Source organism: Triticum urartu, chromosome 6A (genome assembly GCF_056163025.1).
Source record: "Triticum urartu cultivar PI428250 chromosome 6A, HENAU_Tu73, whole genome shotgun sequence".
NCBI classification, from domain to species: Eukaryota; Viridiplantae; Streptophyta; class Magnoliopsida; order Poales; family Poaceae; genus Triticum; species Triticum urartu.
Genome location: NC_141878.1, coordinates 263122883 through 263143189, shown reverse-complemented (window position 1 = coordinate 263143189; position 20307 = coordinate 263122883). Strand labels below are relative to the sequence as shown.

The 20307-nt window shown below is 42.2% G+C and overlaps 2 protein-coding genes across 2 annotated transcripts; one reads left to right on the top strand and one right to left on the bottom strand.

Moving 5' to 3' along the window:
• Positions 1 to 2900: 2900 nt before the first annotated feature.
• Positions 2901 to 4209, top strand: LOC147964945 (uncharacterized). Its single transcript, XM_087527932.1, has 2 exons — positions 2901 to 3734; positions 3820 to 4209. Exons 1-2 carry the CDS (start codon positions 2901 to 2903, stop codon positions 4207 to 4209), a joined length of 1224 nt encoding a protein of 407 aa, XP_087384058.1.
• Positions 4210 to 15447: 11238 nt separating this feature from the next.
• LOC147964944 (uncharacterized) lies at positions 15448 to 16530 on the bottom strand. Its single transcript, XM_087530221.1, has 3 exons — positions 16447 to 16530; positions 16195 to 16341; positions 15448 to 15726 (listed from the first exon to the last, which is right to left on the bottom strand). Exons 1-3 carry the CDS (start codon positions 16528 to 16530, stop codon positions 15448 to 15450), a joined length of 510 nt encoding a protein of 169 aa, XP_087386347.1.
• Between the last annotated feature and the right edge of the window lie 3777 nt (positions 16531 to 20307).

Genomic DNA, 20307 nt, shown 5'->3' with positions numbered 1-20307 from the left:
CTCCCCTCCTCTCGTCGCGTAGGCAGATGGCTACTCCGGCGAAAGCAGGCGGTGTTGGCGGCGGCGGTCCTCCCGGCAGTGGCGCAGGCGACGCGGATCCCGACCCAGGCGGTGAGCTCTGCGGGAGCTCGAACCCTAGCAAGGCGACGCGAGATGCGGAGGTGCAGTATTCGGTGGAATACGTGGCGGCTAGATCTTTCGCCGCGGCGGTGAAGGCGAATCCCAATGGAAGCCACCACATCGCCTCATCCTTCGGCGGTGTATAGTGAGATCCCCTTCCCTTATCCATTATTCTGTGAACTTATCTGATCCGTTTCTAGGGCTAGGGCTAGGGCTAGGGTTAGCGTGTAGTGATATCCCCTTCCCCATCTCCATTGCATATTGTTGGCCCTATGATTGTTATTACGACGATTTCTTTCTGAAATTAACTGATTATGTTTAAATTAGCTGTTCTATGTGTCTTATTTAGTTGAAATAAGCTATGGTTATATAGTTGGAATTATTTGATGTGTTGATCTGTATTGCAATAGAGCTTAATTAACCAAAGCTAGGGTTATTGCAGTTTTTTTTTGCTTTGTACTACATTGGTTACTTAAGCAACCCAAAGCTATGTATTGATGTTGTCCTGCTTTTTCATAAGTGTTATAAATTGAACACTTATACAACACTATGTTTGTTTATAAATTTGTAGTCTGGATGATGAGGTTTGGGAATTAAGGATGCATTTTCATGACAGAGATAATCCTGAGAGAACTATGATGTTGTCAGACATCACTTTTTACAATCTAGTTGCACTGATAGAGACTGAAGGATATGGGGTGAGGGATTACATGTACTATGTGAAGGATCCTGGCCTAGGGATAGAAGGAATGCAAGAAATAGAGGATGATGACATGCTGGAGGAAATTCTAGACCACATAGTAAAGCAGAAGCAGAAGATTTTCAATGTGACAGTTGTTAGGGCCAGTTCCCCCAAACCTGCACATATAAATTGCAGTGCTAATGTTATTGAGCAGGATATACCTCTGCAGGAAATTGGAGAGCCCCAACTGTATCAGGTAGATGAAGAAGGAGTGTTGTTCAATGCACATCCTAGTTCAGTTTCAAACACAGCAGCAGTAGTACCAGTAGAAGAACCAAGACTAATACAGTTTCAAACATAGCAGAGCACAAACAATTCAGAGGAGCAACTGCAAATAGAAAAAGTTATGGAGGAGAGAAGGAGAAAGGAAATTGCAATGTTTAGGAAGAATGAGAAAGAAAAAGAGAAGGCCACTCATTTGAAAAGGAAAGCTGCAGTTATGGACAATGAAGATGATAGTGATGATGATAATTTATCAGAATATGGGGATATCCTTGCTAGGCTTGAGGAAATGAAAAAACAGAGGGATGATCCATTACTGCATTATGAAGGGGACACAGATGTTGAGGAGATGTGGGATACATATGAGGAGGAGGAACTGTATGAGCCATCAGGTGAAGAAGAGGATGATGATGATTAAGAGGAGGAGGAATTGGAGGAATTGGAGGAAGTGGTGCAAGGGGAGCAACACAATGAAGAGGAGCAAGAGAGTGGTCAACATATTCAGAAGAATAATAAGGCCAAGAGAGATAGAAAAGGGCCAACTAGCAGATCACATGGAAGTGTAGAGCAAATGTTTGAGGATGACTGGATACCATCAGATGATGAGGACAAAAAACCATTAGACCTGGGTTTGGAAGATGATGATGGTGCTGGGGCAATGGCTTATGTGTTGCCCAATGCTGAGGACAGAGCTGACCCACAAGACCAATTTGTGAAGCATGTTTGTTTCATTGATGTGTACCAGTTCAAAACTGCACTCCAAACCCTGCACATATCACAGAATAGGAACTATGAGTACCACAGAAACTGCAGTGACAAGGTTATAGCATAGTGCATAGATGATCAATGCCCTTTTTATATAGAAGCTTCTCAGATTGCAAATGAGAACACATTTACCATTAGAAAGCTGTATTTGGTGCACACATACCCTTCTGTGTCAGAGAGCACCAAAGTCACTGCCAAGTGGGTTGCAAAACATTGTGAGGAGGCAGTGAGGAATGACCCTAACACAACAATAACAACAATAATTAACACTGCAAAGGGCAAGTATGGAGTTGATATTTCAACCCGCATGGCCTATAGGGCTAGGAAGGCAGCAAAGAATGTTGTTTTAGGAGATCAAAAGGCCCAATACACCAGGATTAGGGATTATTTAGAGGATGTCCTAGACACCAATCCAGGTTCTAGATGTATTGTGACAACAAAACATATTAGGGAGCATCCTAGCAAGAACCCTAGGTTTCATGGACTTTTCATCTGCCTGAATGGATGCAAAGAAGGTTTCCTCAATGGCTGCAGACCATTCATAGGTAATTGCATTGTATTGTTGTTTATGCCACTTGTATGTTCTTTGAAGTACTAATCATTTGTGCTTAACTTGTAGGTTTGGATGGATGCTTCATAAAGCTCACTACTGGTTAACAAATCCTAGCTGCTACTGGAAGAGATGGGAACAACAACATTTTTCCCATTTCTTTTGGAATTGTAGACAAGGAGGACACTAATTCCTGGACCTGGTTTCTATACCAGCTGAGGGAGGCAATAGGTGGGCAATCTGGCCAGTTTGGACAGTACACAATCATTTCAGATAGGCAAAAGGTAATATATTTAGTTACTTTCATGTAGTTGTAGTTACTTTCATGTAGTTGTAGTTACTTTCATGTAGTTGTAGTCACTTAGTTGTGCTTGTTTCGTACAGGGTCTTTTGAAAGCCATAAATAGAGTCTTCCCCAATTGCCCACAAAGGTTTTGCCTTAGGCATATCTACCAGAACTTTCAGATTGCTAGGTTTAGAGGGCCAGAATTAAAAAAATACATGGATGCAGCAAGTTACTCATATACTGAACATGGTTTTCAAGTTGCAATGGATGAGTTAAAGTCAGAGTGTGAAGCAGCTTGGGTGTGGCTTAGCAAAATACCCAAACACACTTGGGCCAGACATGCCATGGATGTGAACTGCAAGACTGACTTAGTTGTTAATAATCTAAGTGAGGTTTTCAATAGGTGGGTCCTAGATGTTAGGGCTAAGCCAATAAGGACCATGGTTGATGGAATTAAGACAAAGTTGATGGTCAAATTCAATGCAAATAGAACAAAAGTTGATACTGTCAAATGGGAGATTTGTCCTACATATGTAGAGAAACTAGAAGAAGCAAAGAAGTGGTCTAGGAACTGCCAATCCTTGATGGCTGGACCACATCTTTACCAAGTGACAAGTGCAGAGAAAACATATGCTGTTAACCTGCAGAAAAACACTTGTGGGTGTAGGAAGTGGGATATGACAGCAGTGCCTTGCCATCATGTTGTCTCTGCCATTCACAAAGCTAAGCTACAGCCAGAGGACTTTGTTCATGATTTTTTCAAAAAACCAATGTACAAGGCTGCATACAGTCCCATAATCTATCCAGTACCTGGCCCTGACATGTGGCCAAAGACAGACAGTAGGGACATTGACCCTCCAGTCTTCAAAGAACACAAAGGTAGAGCACAAACTAAGAGAAGAAAGGGCAGGCATGAGAAGCCAGCTCCAAAGGACACTTCAAGGATGGCCTCAATCACTTGTTCCAACTGTAGCAAAGTTGGCCATAGGTACACAAACTGCCATGTTCCTTTGAAGCCTGCACTAGCCATGAGAAAGAACAGGCATGAGGTACAAACAATGCAAAACATGCTAACTTACTTGTGTTCTCTATGCTTGTAACAAAAATGCTGAATTACTTGTGTTCTTTTTGCAGCCAAGCAGCTCTTCTTACCCACCTGATGCTGCTACTGCTGCCTCCTCTGCTGCACCAGCAAGAAGGGCTGCATCTACTGCCACTGCACCAGCACCAGCAAGGAGGACTGCTTCTACTGCCACTGCACCAGCACCAGCAAGGAGGACTGCTTCTACTGCCACTGCACCAGCACCAGCAAGGAGGACTGCTTCTACTACCACTACACCATCAACAAGAACTGCTACTGCTGCTGCAAAGGGTAAGGCTCCACAAACTAGAGCTTCAACTGCTGCAAAGGGAGCAAGGGCAACTTTCTTGCCTCCAAGACCAAACAGTGGTTCCCAGAGAGTCAGAAAGCCAACCCAAAAGATAAAGGACTACCTGACTGCTTCTGGTGCAGCATGGGATTGATGTTGTGATCCAAACTATGCTTTATCATGTTGTGATACTGCTTCTATTTTGATGACCAAGTGATCATCAAGTTATGTTTTGGTACTGTAATGGCCAACTTAGGTTCTGGTACTGTTATGATCCTTCTGTCAAAATATGGCATTCTAGTAGTCCTGTGATGATCAACTGGGATGATGAACTAATCTAGTGCTACTCTAGTTATGATGATGGTGCTACTCTTGTGATGATAATGTTGTGCCAATGACCAAGAAGCCAGAAACCCATAACTTACCCTTGTGATGTTAGTCTTCATGCCTCAACGTCGATAAAAAGCCAAAAAGCTTACTTGATGCCTCGAGGTCGATAAAAAGCCTAAAAACCCTAAGTGACCCTACTTGATACCTCGAGGTCGATAAAAAACCTAAAAACCCTAATTGAGCCTAGTTGATGCTTCGAGGTCGATAAAAAGCCTAAAAACCCTAAGTGAGCCTACTTGATACCTCGAGGTCGATAAAAAGCCTAAAAACCCTAATTGAGCATAGTTGATGCCTCGAGGTCGATAAAAAGCCTAAAACCCCTAATTGAGCCTAATTGATGCCTCGAGGTTGATAAAAAGCCTAAAAACCCTAAGTGAGCCTACTTGATGCCTCGAGGTCGATAAAAAGCCTAAAAACCCTAATTGATCCTAGTTGATGCCTCGAGGTTGGTAAAAAGCCAAAAAACCCTAAGTGAGCCTAGTTGATGCCTCAAGGTCGATAAAAAGCCAAAAAACCCTAAGTGAGCCTAGTTGATGCCTCGAGGTCGATAAAAAGTCAAAAAACCCTAAGTGAGCCTACTTGATGCCTAGAGGTCGATAAAAAGCCAAAAAACAGTAAGTGAGCCTAGTTGATGCCTCGCGGTCCATAAAAAGCCAAAAAAAAACCTAATTGAGCCTACTTGATGCCTCGGGGTCGATAAAAAGCCAATAAACCTAAGTGAGCCTACTTGATGCCTCGACGTCGATAAAAAGCCAAAAAAGCTTACTTGATGCCTCGAGGTCGATAAAAAGCCTAAAACCCCTAAGTGAGCCTAGTTGATACCTCGAGGTCGATAAAAAGCCTAAAAACCCTAATTGAGCCTAGTTGATGCCTCGAGGTCGATAAAAAGCGTAAAAACCCTAAGTGAGCTTACTTGATGCCTCGAGGTCGATAAAAAGCCTAAAAACCCTAAGTGAGCCTAGTTGATGCCTCGAGGTCGATAAAAAGCCAAAAAACCCTAAGTGAGCCTACTTGATGCCTCGAGGTCGATAAAAAGCCAAAAAACCCTAAGTGAGCCTACTTGATGCCTCGAGGTCGATAAAAAGCCAAAAAAACAGTAAGTGAGCCTAGTTGATGCCTCGGGGTCCATAAAAAGCCAAAAAACCTAATTGAGCCTAGTTGATGCCTCGAGGTCGATAAAAAGCCAATAAACCTAAGTGAGCCTACTTGATGCCTCGAGGTCGATAAAAAACACCAGTTGCACAGAAACATACTTAAGATCACAATCATCAATTTGCAAGCATCTTACTTAAGATCACATTCAACACCTCCAAATATCACCACATTTCGCAATAGTTCAAATCCATACATAATTATAGTTGAAGATTACTACATTACATCACCATAGTTCAGAAGTACTCATAGTTCAGAGAATTTAATCTACCATCATTACAGCAAATGCCAAACCACACTCTGCAAAAGGTCAGCAAATGCCAAATGATATTGCCCATTCTTCTCTTCCAGAACCACCTGCTTATCCATTTATGATGGCCTTCACTCCCTGCAGCTTCACATTGCTCTCTTCAACTGTCTTCTTCAACTCATCAATGTGGTTCTGCAAGTTCTTCCTCTCTTCAGCTAGCTTGAGCTTCATGTTCCTAATGACATTTTGTAGGATCTAGAAGTAGATGTGTCTAGAGGGGGGTGATTAGACACTTAGTGCTAAAGTTGCAATTTTTAAGCTTTTACGGTTTAAGTGGAGTTTAGGCACAATTTCAATACACACAATACATATCAAGCAAGCATGCAAAGAGTATATGAGCAGCGGAATGTAAAGCATGCAACTTGCAAGAATGTAAAGGGAAGGGTTTGGAGAGATCAAACGCAATTGGAGACACGGATGTTTTTCCCGTGGTTCGGATAGGTGGTGCTATCCTACATCCACGTTGATGGAGACTTCAACCCACGAAGGGTAACGGTTGCGCGAGTCCACACAGGGCTCCACCCAAGGGCAACGGTTGCGCGAGTCCACACAGGGCTCCACCCACGAAGGGTCCACGAAGAAGCAACCACCCACAAAGGGTCCACGAAGAAGCAACCTTGTCTATCCCACCATGGCCATCGCCCACGAAGGACTTGCCTCACTAGCGGTAGATCTTCACGAAGTAGGCGATCTCCTTGCCCTTACAAACTCCTTGGTTCAACTCCACAATCTTGTCGGAGGCTCCCAAGTGACACCTAGCCAATCTAGGAGACACCACTCTCCAAGAAGTAACAAATGGTGTGTTGATGATGAACTCCTTGCTCTTGTGCTTCAAATGATAGTCTCCCCAACACTCAACTCTCTCTCATAGGATTTGGATTTGGTGGAAAGAAGATTTGAGTGGAAAGCAACTTGGGAAGTCTAGAGATCAAGATTCATATGGTAGGAATGGAATGTCTTGGTTCTCAACACATGAGTAGGTGGTTCTCTCTTAGAACAAATGAGTTGGAATGGTGTGTGTGTTCTGATGGCTCTCTCTTGGAATGAGAAGGAGGTGGAGGGGTATATATAGCCTCCACACAAAATCCAACCGTTACACAGTTTTCCAATCTCGGTGGGACCGAATCAATAAACTCGGTCGGACCGAAAATGTAAACCTAGTGATCGTTAGTGATTTCGGTGGGACCAACTGGATCAACTCGGTGGGACCGATGTGCTAGGGTTAGGGTAAATCCAAAACTCGGTTTGACCGATTACTCAAACTCGGTGGGACCGATTTGGGTAATAAGTGAAACTGAGATTTGGTCAAGCAAACTCGGTGGGACCGATTGCATATCTCGGTGGTACCGAGAATATTGCAATGGGTAACAGAGAGTTTGCAAGCCCATCTCGGTGAGACCGAGATCTCATCGGTGAGACCGAACTGATTAGGGTTTGGCAGTGGCTTATGACAAGTGAAACTCGGTGGCGCCGGATAGGAAGAATCGGTAGGACCGAGTTTGGCTTAGGGTTTAGGTCATATGTGGAAGTGGGAAAGTAGTTGAGGATTTTGGAGCATATCATTAAGCACATGAAGCAAGAGGCTCATTAAGCAACACCTCATCCCTCCTTGATAGTATTGGCTTTTCCTATGGACTCAATGTGATCTTGGATCACTAAAATGTAAAAGTGAAGAGTCTTGAGCTTGAAGCTTTAGCCAATCCCTTGTCCTTAGCATCTTGAAGGAGTTCCCACAACCTTTAGTCCATGCCACTCCATTGTTGAACTTATCTGAAACATGCTAGATAGAAGTGTTAGTCCAACAAGAGATATGTTGTCATCAATTATCAAAACCACCTAGGGAGCACTTGTGCTTTCAATCTCCCCCTTTTTGGTAATTGATGGCAACATACATCAAAGCTTTAGATAAAGATATAAAGAACAGCAAGTAAAGCTTTGGAAGGACATGTAGCAAGCATAGGCTCCCCCTACATGTATGCACTCATGTAAATATGAAATATAGAGGCATGTGAGAGCATAATCATGACAGAGTAGGCAATGCGTTACATGTATCTTGTCCATATGCATTAGAGCAAAAAATTATCAAGAAAAATACCTTCATGCTCATGAGTCCTTCTTGCAAATAGTATGTACATAAGCAAGAACTCCTCATACTCATGATTTTGATGCATATACTTACCTTATGGTCTCGAGTTGGCTTAGGATGGAATGAACCTGCACAAACAAGGTTAGATAACACAGATACGTCCACTAGCCAGAGCAAACAAAAGAAACCACAAGAATGCCAAGACTGGGATGACATGTAGAGAGTGAGTACAAGGTACCACATTGGATTCAACATGTCCCCAAGAATAAAGATATGCAATGAATTTGGCTGATTTCTTTTCCCTTAGGTGTCTTGCTCCCCCTGAATCTTACATGGGATATTGGGAGAAGATAGGAAACAAAAAATTAGAGCTGAAGGATATGAATAGAACTTAATTCAAATGAGTTCATATGAACATGTCTTTCCCCCCAAAAAGACATGTGGCATCTCTCCTCTTGAACATCAAGCATCTGGGATCCTTGAGACTTTCTCTCCCCCTTGAGGTCTCTCTCTCCCCCTTAATACTTTCTCTCTTGTAGGTTTGGTCCTTGAGACTGTTTCTCTCCCTGATGTGATCTCTTTCTCCTACAAGCTTTGATGTGATCTCTCTCTCCCCCTTTGACATCAATTTCCAAGAAGGTTTTTCCTGGAATCCGTCGAATAGGTTTGGTCCTTGAGATTCAGCACAAGGTAGAGGATAAAATTGTGATGCTTGTGGAGGACAAGATTCATTGAGTGGAGCTGGATCAGAAGAAATGTAGAACAAGTGGCAAACTGTTTTTCTGATTGCAAAGTCGGTGGCACCGAGTGGCATATTTCGGTGGTACCGAAAAGATTCAGTTGGACCGAGATTTGCAAGTGGGTGAAACCGAGTTTACACAGAGAAAAACACTTGTCACCTCAGCTCACTAGTCAAGAAGATCTCACAAAGATTTGCAATGAATTTGATGCAGAAATATGCAGAACAAGAACAAAAAGGAAAAGAGTGAAAGTTTCTAGACGAAGTTTTTTTTTGTTTTGTTTGAGAAAAGAAGGAAACAAATATGCAAGGGACCAATGCAATAACTCAGAAAAGAACACAAGAGAACTTCATCTAGAATTGGGCGGTGACATAGTCACCTATGTTAGAGTACATTGACTTAGGAGTCAAGTGAGGACACTTGATCATAGGTCATACTCATCGTTTAAGCTCAAAATGGGGTTACATTTTTCGTTTAAGCATCTTGATGTATTTACATCTTGTTGAGTTGCTTTGACTCATGTCTTGGAGTAAAGCTTCTCTAAGATGGAATAACATACCTTGGATAGTGATGTAGTTCTTGCTCATGTAGTTGAACTTGTGTGGGTGCTCAAGGTTGATGTAGTTCATCAAGAGTTGGGAGCACCACTTGGAGTTCGAGTTCATCTACCTACATGGGTTAGTTCTTGCAAGGAAGAGCACTTGTGTATCCAAAAATGACAATTATGAAGCTTAATATAGAATTTTTCAAAGGATATGTTTGAATGGTTTTGTGCTTCCTTGTCTTCAACCACTATTGTGTAGAGTCTTAGTCTTGTAGAGATTGCTCAAGATGTGAGTGAGTCGCAATCTCATGGAATTAGATTCAACCAAGCACCTGCATGGGTTAGACAACATGCAAGGTGCAAGTATATCCAAGACATAAGATAGTTATCATAAGAGATACATCATGGATTAGTCATAAGCTCATGTCTTGCATGTATCCAGTGGAGTTTCTACTCCAAGTTCGAAGCATCAATGATGTTCAATTCTCCTCTCAACCTGCAAAACACTTTCTCATCAAGCGGTTTAGTGAATATATCCGCTAATTGCTTATCGGTGCGAACATGCTTAAGATTGATGTCACCCTTAGCAACATGATCTCGAATGAAATGATGACGAACTTCAATATGCTTAGTTCAAGAATGTTGTACAGGATTATGACCAATTTTGATAGCACTTTCATTGTCACAAAGCAGTGGAACATGTTTCACATAAATCCCATAATCTTTAAGAGTTTGGGTCATCCAAAGTAATTGAGCACAACATGAACCAGCGGCAATGTATTCCGCTTTGGTGGTGGATAAGGATACCGAGTTTTGTTTCTTGGAAGACCAAGACACAAGAGATCTACCAAGAAATTGACAAGTACCCGAAGTGGACTTTCTATCAACCTTGTCTCCGGCATAATCCGAGTCGGAATAGCCAACAAGATCAAAAGAAGACCTCTTAGGATACCAAATGCCAAAATTTGGTGTATGGATTAAATATCTCACTATCCTTTTCACAGCCTTAAGATGAAAATCTTTAGGAGCAGCTTGATATCGTGCACACATGCACACACTTAGCATAATATCGGGACGTGAAGCACATAGGTATAACAATGAACCAATCATAGAGCGATAAACCTTTTGATCAACAGGTTCACCATCTTTGGTCAAATCATTATGTCCACTAGTAGGCATGGGTGTAGACATACCTTTGCATTCTTGCATATTGAACTTCTTGAATAAGTCCTTGGTGTACTTTGTTTGAGAGACAAATGTACATTCCTTAGTTTGCTTGATTTGCAACCCGAGAAAGAATTTGAGTTCACTCATCATAGACATCTCAAACTTCTCTGGCATTAGCTTTCCAAACTTTTCACTAAAGAGGGGGTTGGTTGAACCAAATATGATGTCATCAACATAAATTTGGCATACAAATAGTTCTCCATTAACCCTTTTAGTAAAAAGAGTAGAATCAATTTTACCAATCTCAAAACCACTTGTAGTAAGGAACTTGGTCAAGCATTTATACCATGCTCTAGGAGCTTGTTTAAGACCATAAAGAGCTTTGTGAAGTTTGTAAACATGATTTGGTTTCTTAGGATTGAAAAAACCGGGAGGTTGTTTGACATAAACTTCCTCCTCTATTTCTCCATTTAGAAAAGCACTTTTAATGTCCATTTGGTACAAGGTGATATTATGGTGATTAGCATAGGCAAGTAAGATGCGAATGGACTCAAGTCTAGCAACGGGAGCATACGTCTCACCATAGTCCATACCTTCGACTTGTGTGTATCCTTGGGCGACGAGACGTGCTTTGTTGCGGACCACTTGTCCATCTTCATCTTGCTTGTTGCGAAACACCCATTTGGTACCAATGATGTTGTGGTTGTTGTCGGGCTTCCCAACCAATGTCCAAACTTGGTTTCTCTCAAAATTATGTAGCTCTTCATGCATAGCGTTTATCCAATCCGGATCTTCCAATGCTTCTTCAACCTTCATTGGTTCAATGCTAGAGATGAATGAATAGTTTTCACAAAAGTTAGCTAAACGAGTTTTTGAGCGAGTGATTCTCCCGGTTTGTATATCATTGAGGATTTGCTCGACGGGATGATCTTTGCCAATTCTTGCTCGAACTCGTGAGAGCTTTTGCTTGGGTCTTTGTTGAACATCTTCTTCATCTTGTTCTTCTTCTTGGCCTTCTTCATTGTTGACGTTGTCGTTCTCTTGTCGTGGTGGAGAAGGAGGTTGTTGATGTTCATCTTGACGTACTTCCTCGTTTTCTTCATCTTGGTGTGTCCCACTTGTGGATGCTTCCGTGTCGATTCTTGGTTCACCTTGTTGTGAAGTAGAAGATTCCACTTGAATGGATGAAGTACTCTCCTTCACCTCCGTTGGACGAATTTTGCCAATGGACAAGTCTTGAATTGCTTCTGAAGGGTCTTTATCTCCTACATCAATTGGCAATTGCTCTACTTGCGAGCCATTAGATTCATCAAACTTCACATCTACCGTCTCTTCAACCTTTCGGGTGAAATTGTTGTAGACACGGTAAGCGTGAGAGTTTGATCCATAACCAAGTAGAAAACCTTCATGAGATTTAGGAGCAAACTTTGAACGACGATGCTTATCAAGAATGTAGCACTTTGAGCCGAATACTCGAAAGTATCCAACTTGAGGCTTGTTACCGCTGAGGAGCTCGTATGCCGTCTTGCCGAGTAGCTTGTGAAGGTATAAGCGATTTGTTGCGTGACAAGCTGTCTCAACTGCTTCTGCCCAAAAGTTCTTTGGCGTCTTGTATTCATCAAGCATTGTTCTTGCCATTTCGATGAGCGTCCGGTTCTTCCTCTCAACAACTCCATTTTGTTGAGGTGTGTATGTAGCCGAGAACTCGTGTGAAATCCCTTCTTCGTCAAGAAAGGTGTCCACATTTGCGTTCTTGAATTCCGTTCCGTTGTCACTCCGAACCTTCTTGATCTTCACATCAAACTGATTTTGGGCTTTCCTAGCGAAGTTTCTGAAGATCTTTTGGACCTGCGACTTGTCATTAAGAAAGAACACCCACGTAAATCTTGAAAAATCATCAACTATAACTAGACCAAAAGAATTTCCACCGAGACTCTTGTAGGCATTGGGACCAAAAAGATCCATGTGAAGCAGCTCGAGTGGCCTCCTTGTGGTCATAATGTTCTTCCGATGTCTTCCTCCAACCTGTTTACCTGCTTGACAAGCACTGCAAAGTCTATCCTTATCAAATATGACATCGTTAACTCCAAGGATATGATTTCCTTTAATAAGCTTGTCAAGGTTTCTCATGCCAACGTGACCTAGTCGTCTATGCCACAACCAACCTTTTGAGGATTTAGCAACAAAGCAAGTTTTAGGTTGTGCCTTTTTAGAGAAATCGACAATGTAAAGATCACCTCTACGCATACCCGTAAAGACCATTTTATGATTGTCTCGATGAAATACTTGGCAATCTACCTCAGTAAATAGGACATTCAAACCGAAATCAGCAAGTCTAGATACTGAAAGTAAGTTGTAGCCAAGAGATTCAACGAGCATGACATTTTGAATGGAACTATCATGTGAGATGGCCACCTTACCAAGGCCAACCACTTTACCCTTTGAATTATCACCAAAGGTGACATATTTTCGAGGGCCGTTGTTTTCAGCAAGCTCACGAAACATCTCTTCATCTCCGGTCATATGATCAGTGCATCCACTATCAAGAACCCATTCCTTTCCTCCTGATTCATATCCCCGAAGATTTGCCATAAGGCCAAAATGTCTCATTACATCATCAAGATCGGAGTCACTATCATCATCATCATAATATTTGTGTTCATCATGATCTTGTGACTCATCATTTCCTAGAGAGGGTAATTCATTAGATAAATGATCAAAGTGGTTACTTTTATGAATTCTTATAGCTTTGAGTATGATATCATTAATGATTCCAACATCTCCTTTAGCATGCTTAAGATTGGCAGTTCAAGAAGACATTTACCAAAACTAGGATCACTAGAGTTCATCTTACTCAAGGCAATAGATTTATGGAGAATTTCATCCAAAGTTTTCAAGGAATGATTGGGAAACCGTTCCTCAAGAAATTTCCATATAGTATAGGCGCAATTTTGAGTAGGCAAACTAGCAATCAAATCTTTGGGCAATCCTCTAATGATGAGCTCAATGGTTCTAAGATTGCGAATCATGTCAATATCTTCATCTAGGGTAGGATGCAAGGGATCAATATGGGGTGCACAAGGGCTAGCAATATACTTGTTCAAATGATATTGATTGAAGATTACAAGCATCTCATTTTTCCACTCATGAAAATACTTTCCATCAAGAATAGGCACTCCATGTCTAAGACTCCCTAGAGTAGACACATCCATCTTCCTCCAATGGTGATTAAACCAAGGCAATGGAGACCAAGGCTCTGATACCACTTGTAGGATCTAGAAGTAGATGTGTCTAGAGGGGGGTGATTAGACACTTAGTGCTAAAGTTGCAATTTTTAAGCTTTTACGGTTTAAGTGGAGTTTAGGCACAATTTCAATACACACAATACATATCAAGCAAGCATGCAAAGAGTATATGAGCAGCGGAATGTAAAGCATGCAACTTGCAAGAATGTAAAGGGAAGGGTTTGGAGAGATCAAACGCAATTGGAGACACGGATGTTTTTCCCGTGGTTCGGATAGGTGGTGCTATCCTACATCCACGTTGATGGAGACTTCAACCCACGAAGGGTAACAGTTGCGCGAGTCCACACAGGGCTCCACCCAAGGGCAACGGTTGCGCGAGTCCACACAGGGCTCCACCCACGAAGGGTCCACGAAGAAGCAACCACCCACAAAGGGTCCACGAAGAAGCAACCTTGTCTATCCCACCATGGCCATCGCCCACGAAGGACTTGCCTCACTAGCGGTAGATCTTCACGAAGTAGGCAATCTCCTTTCCCTTACAAACTCCTTGGTTCAACTCCACAATCTTGTCGGAGGATCCCAAGTGACACCTAGCCAATCTAGGAGACACCACTCTCCAAGAAGTAACAAATGGTGTGTTGATGATGAACTCCTTGCTCTTGTGCCTCAAATGATAGTCTCCCCAACACTCAACTCTCTCTCATAGGATTTGGATTTGGTGGAAAGAAGATTTGAGTGGAAAGCAACTTGGGAAGTCTAGAGATCAAGATTCATATGGTAGGAATGGAATGTCTTGGTCTCAACACATGAGTAGGTGGTTCTCTCTCAGAACAAATGAGTTGGAATGGTGTGTGTGTTCTGATGGCTCTCTCTTGGAATGAGAAGGAGGTGGAGGGGTATATATAGCCTCCACACAAAATCCAACCGTTACACAGTTTTCCAATCTCGGTGGGACCGAATCAATAAACTCGGTCGGACCGAAAATGTAAACCTAGTGACCGTTAGTGATTTCGGTGGGACCAACTAGGTCAACTCGATGGGACCGATGTGCTAGGGTTAGGGTAAATCCAAAACTCGGTTTGACCGATTACTCAAACTCTGTGGGTCCGATTTGGGTAATAAGTGAAACTGAGATTTGGTCAAGCAAACTCGGTGGGACCGATTGCATATCTCGGTGGTACCGAGAATATTGCAATGGGTAACAGAGAGTTTGCAAGCCCATCTCGGTGAGACCGAGATCCCATCAGTGAGACCGAGATCCCATCGGTGAGACCGAACTGATTAGGGTTTGGCAGTGGCTTATGACAAGTGAAACTCGGTGGCGCCGGATAGGAAGAATCGGTAGGACCGAGTTTGGCTTAGGGTTTAGGTCATATGTGGAAGTGGGAAAGTAGTTGAGGATTTTGGAGCATATCATTAAGCACATGAAGCAAGAGGCTCATTAAGCAACACCTCATCCCTCCTTGATAGTATTGGCTTTTCCTATGGACTCAATGTGATCTTGGATCACTAAAATGTAAAAGTGAAGAGTCTTGAGCTTGAAGCTTTAGCCAATCCCTTGTCCTTAGCATCTTGAAGGAGTTCCCACAACCTTTAGTCCATGCCACTCCATTGTTGAACTTATCTGAAACATGCTAGATAGAAGTGTTAGTCCAACAAGAGATATGTTGTCATCAATTATGAAAACCACCTAGGGAGCACTTGTGCTTTCACATTTGCTTGAGCAGCTGCTAGGTTCTTAACCATGTCATACTTCTCCTAAGGCTTGTTGGTTTCAAGATCTTTACTTTCTACCTCTGACCTCCTTTCCTGAGCATCCAAAAGTCCATTCACATCTTCAACCAACTTCTCATAGCTCTCCGGCAGCTTCTTCTTCTCTTGTGTCAAGTCATGAACAACAAATGAATGCAAAAGATTTTCCTCAGTCCTGTCTCTCCTACTTTGTTCATACATAAACCATAACTTGGCTAATGCATTCTCAAGGGTGTTGGGCCAAGCTGGATTAATCCATTCAACTAATCCACAGTTTCTACCTTCCTGAACAAAATCCGAATTAATATAAACAAAAACATTAGAATGCTTCCAAGAAACACTATTTAATTACTATCATCAAATTCAGAGCATGAGCTTGCTACTTAAACATGTCCTCATGCTACTTAAACAATGTTGTCCTGCTATAAAGTAAACATAATCAATCAAATGACCTATCATGTCATACTAAACAAGTTGCATCCTCTGTCCTGCTCCAGTAACCCATGCATATTCTGTCTTCAATTATTTATAGCATGCTACACTAAACAAAGTGACCTAACTTAACAATGTTGCCAGACCAAGGGGAAAAGATGCTTCCAGAGTAAGCAATTGCTTCTGATCCACTTTCCTAACTAAACAATACAACTAAACCTAACACTAAACTGCAATGCCTGCCACCACAGTACAGATCCAGAGAAAACAAAGGCACAACACAAACAAAGGAAGATCCAGAGAAAACAAATCACAATATACCTTCTCAGCACAGCAAAGAAACCTCCTGCTAGTGTGGATTCCTTCGAAAGCAACACGCCTTTCTACGGCCTTCCCATGTTCATTGCAGAGAACAAGCAACTCCGTTTCAGGTCCCTCGAAATCGGAGTCTTCAGTGGTAGTAGGGATCTGTAGTGCATAGGAATACCAGAGATTTGATCCACATGTCAGCAAACAAGCTCATTCAAGAAATCCCCCAAATCACAGACCCTAACCCTAAAAATCTGAACTTACCTTAATTCTGTTGTCGTCAGAACCAGAGCTGACGTACTCCACGGTATGCTCGCTGCTATCGGACCCATCGCTCGAGGACACCATGGCGACGCGGCGGCCGGTGCGGCGACGCGGCTGCGGGTGCGGCGAGAAAAGCAGAGGAGCAAGACAGAGGAGGAGTGAGCAAGAGAGCAGCGAGACAGAGTGGGGAGTGGGGAGTGGGGGCAGCACCGACCGGTCTTTTGACCGGTCCATCAAACAGAGGCATACGGCGCCGTCAAACGCTGTCTAACAGCTGTCGGGACGGCCGACGGTGCCACGTACGCAAAATAAGGGCCCCACCTATCATAAACAAGCTTAACTGACCCCGATCTGCCGATCAGTGCTTCCTGCAAAAAGATTACGGAAGAGATGGTGTTTTCTACAAAAAAAATGTATTGTAGTGGCTTTCGCAAACCTTTCCTTCAAAGTGGTGGTTTTGTGCAATTTACTCTGGAAGCAAGGAATGAGCTCAAAATGTGGAATCCACGAAAAATGCTCGCGTTGCACAACTCTAGAGAGATGCTGGCATGATTGCGCAATAGGCGGGTACGCTACTTGTGCACAACCTATGAGATGCAATATGTATCAACTTTCTATCCCAAGTATGCTATATATGTATGATGTTCTGGTGTTTCGCACACGATGATCCAAGATGATCAATATGGTAGTATGATATGCAATGTGGCGATGCTATGGCTATTGCTTACAAGCTATTTGTTTTTCTCCTTTTTGCTTAAAATCTCTTTTTTCGTTTGGCCACTTCTGCAAAAATGTTCGAACCAAGATAGCACTCGTGTATGCGGGAACAAACTTGTGACACAATAGATGATATGATGATACCAAGATGTGGTATGTATGCAATGGTAGGTTTGTATCGAATATCACTAAATTGCACAAGTAGTGTGGCCCGGCAATACTCAAATGGCTAGTCTCGATAGGAAAGTGACGCAAAATGGGCTAGGGGTTAACAAAGCAATGGCAAGAATGAAATGATGGGATACCACAATACCAAGATGTTATAGAGGTTACCGTTCTTGCCTACGGTTAGGTGTCAAAATTGAAGGTGGCCGATGTTGAATCCTTGGCGAAGTTGAGCGGCGGTGTTGATGATCTCGAACCATTCCTAGTTAGCCGAAAGACCCTAGGAAACGGAAAAACCATAAACTCAAAATATCAAAAGGAAAATATCAAATAGTGATTGATGACCCACAAGTATAGGGGATCAATTGTATCTCTTTTCGATAGGTAGGAGTGTCGAACCCAACGAGGAGCAGAAGGAAATGACAAGTAGTTTTCAGTAAGATATTGTCTACAAGTGCTGAAATTCTAAGTAGTTGAGTAGTTTGATAGCAAGATAATTTGTAACGAGCAAGTAACGATAGTAGTAACAAAATTGTAGCAAGGTAGCCCAATCCTTTTGAGGCAAATGACATGCCAAAACGGTCTCTTATGATAAGCAAAGCGTTCTTGAGGGTACACGAGAATTTCATCTAGTCACTTTCATCATGTTGGTTCGATTTGTGTTCGCTACTTGGATAATTTGATATGTGGGTGGGCCGGTGCTTAGGTGCCGTTCTTACTTGAACAAACCTCCTACTTATGATTAACCCTCCCGCAAGCATCCGCAACTACGAGAAAAGTATTAATAATAATTTGTAACCATACCATTAAACTTTTGGATCCAATCAATCCCTTAAGGATTAGCGCATAAACTGGGGTTTAAGCTTCCATCACACTCACAACCCACCATCCAATTGCTACTCCACAATGAATTCCCTTAGGCCCAAATATGGTGAAGTTTCATGTAGTCGATGTTCACATGACACCACTAAGGGAATAACAACATACATACTATCAAAATATCAAACACATATCAAGTTCACATGATTACTTGCAACATGATTTCTCCCGTGACCTCAAGAACAAAGGTAACTACTCACAAATAATAATCATGCTCAAGATTAGAGGGGTATTAAATAGCATAATGGATTTGAACATATAATCTTCCACGAAATAAACCATATAGTAATCAACTACAAGATGTCATCAACACTACTAGTCACCCACAAGTACCAACCTATAGTTCCTATAATGAGATTGAGCACAAGAGATGAACTAGGGTTTGAGAGGAGATGGTGCTATTGAAGATGTTGATGGAGATTGCCCTCCCCAAGATGGGAGAGTTGTTGGTGATGATGATGACGATGATTTCCCCCTCTGGGAGGGAAGTTCCCCCGACGGAATCGCTCCGCCGGATGGCAAAAGTGCTCCTGCCCAAGTTCCGCCTCGAGACGGTGGCGCCCTTTCCTAAAAGCCTTCTCCTTATTTTTTCTAGGTCAAAATCACTTACATACGAAAAGATGGGCACCGGAGGTGGGCCGAGGAGGCCACAACCCACCAGGGCGCGCCTGGGGGGCCTGGCACGCCCAGGTGGGCTGTGCCCACCTGGTGCCCCCCTCTGGTGGTTATTCGCTACAATATTTATTAAATATTCCATAAAAAATGTCTGTGAAGTTTCAGCTTATTTGGAGTTGGACAGAATAGGTAGCCTGACGTAGCTTTTTCAGGTCCAGATTTCCAGCTGCAGGAATTCTCCCTCTTGGTGTGTTCCTTGTAAATTATGAGAGAAAAGGCATTATAATTACTCCAAAAAGTATTATTATGGATAAAAACATTATAAATAACAATAAGAAAATATGATGCAAAATGGACGTACCAACTCCCCCAAGTTTAGGGCTCGCTTGTCCTAAAGCGAAAACCGAAATCGGAAAACATGTCTACATGCTTTGAGAGAGAGAGAGAGGTGTCGATAAAAATAAAATATGAACATAGAAGCATCATGTTGATTATTGTGACAGCAACAAAATTAAACATATGACTTTTATCATAGAACTTGCATCATATACTTCTCATGAATAAGTAATAGTTCATCACACAATCGAAGTATAAAGAAAAAACTCTATTAGAAACCAACAAACTATGTTCTCAGTCAACTTTGCAACTGCAATTCATCATCTTTTCAGGAAGGGTCACGTGTCAGAGCCTTTAGGCAAGTACACATACTCAACCATCATAGTCTTCTATGATTGCTAACACTCACCTCGTACCCGTGAGCAAAACGTTTCAACCGGACACATAGAAATATAGGGTTCGCCTCCCAACATACTCACCTCCAGGGTGATGTCAAGAATAATAACTCATGCTATCTATATTCAACTGGACATATGTGCCTAGATCTTTCCTCACCAAATGATGCTTGCCAAAGGAGAAAAATAAAAGGAATAGAGAGAACAACTTTGACTCTTTGCATAAAAGTAAAAGATAGGCCCTTCACGAAGGGAAGCAGAGGTTGCCACGCGCTTATTTGTTTGTATGCTCAATACCTTAGTGCAAGAGAACGTCACGTTGTATTGCCCCTCTAGATGACAACCTTTATTATGCATTCTGTCACTTTTATTCTTTGTCATCCAAGTTCGTACAACGCTCAATTTTCTCTTTCACTAAATGATCTCACACTTTTAAAAGCAATTTTTATTGCCTATTTGCATCGATGACAACTTACTTGAGGGATCTTGATCAATCCTTAGGTAGGCATGGTGGACACTTGAAAAAGATTTGGGTTTAAGGGTTTTTGGATGCACATGTAGTATCTCTACTTAGTGCGGAATTTTTGGCTAGCAAAGATAGGGGGCAAGCATCACATGTTAAAGGATCTATGACAATATGAGTTCTATGTGAATATAAACAAACATAAATCATTAAGTTGTCTTCCTTGTCCAATGTCAACAATTTTGGCATATAATATTTTGATGAGGGCTCACAATCACAAAAGATTTCTAG

Excerpts from the sequence above, each read along its gene's own strand:
- LOC147964945 (XM_087527932.1), top strand. The coding sequence starts at position 2,901 with ATGGATGCAGCAAGTTACTCATATACTGAACATGGTTTTCAAGTTGCA. Across the intron at positions 3,735-3,819 it reads TGAGAAAGAACAGGCATGAG|CCAAGCAGCTCTTCTTACCC; the intron begins GTACAAACAATG and ends TTCTTTTTGCAG.
- LOC147964944 (XM_087530221.1), bottom strand. The coding sequence starts at position 16,530 with ATGGTGTCCTCGAGCGATGGGTCCGATAGCAGCGAGCATACCGTGGAG. Across the intron at positions 16,342-16,446 it reads CTGACGACAACAGAATTAAG|ATCCCTACTACCACTGAAGA; the intron begins GTAAGTTCAGAT and ends TATGCACTACAG. Across the intron at positions 15,727-16,194 it reads TTCTTTGCTGTGCTGAGAAG|GAAGGTAGAAACTGTGGATT; the intron begins GTATATTGTGAT and ends GATTTTGTTCAG.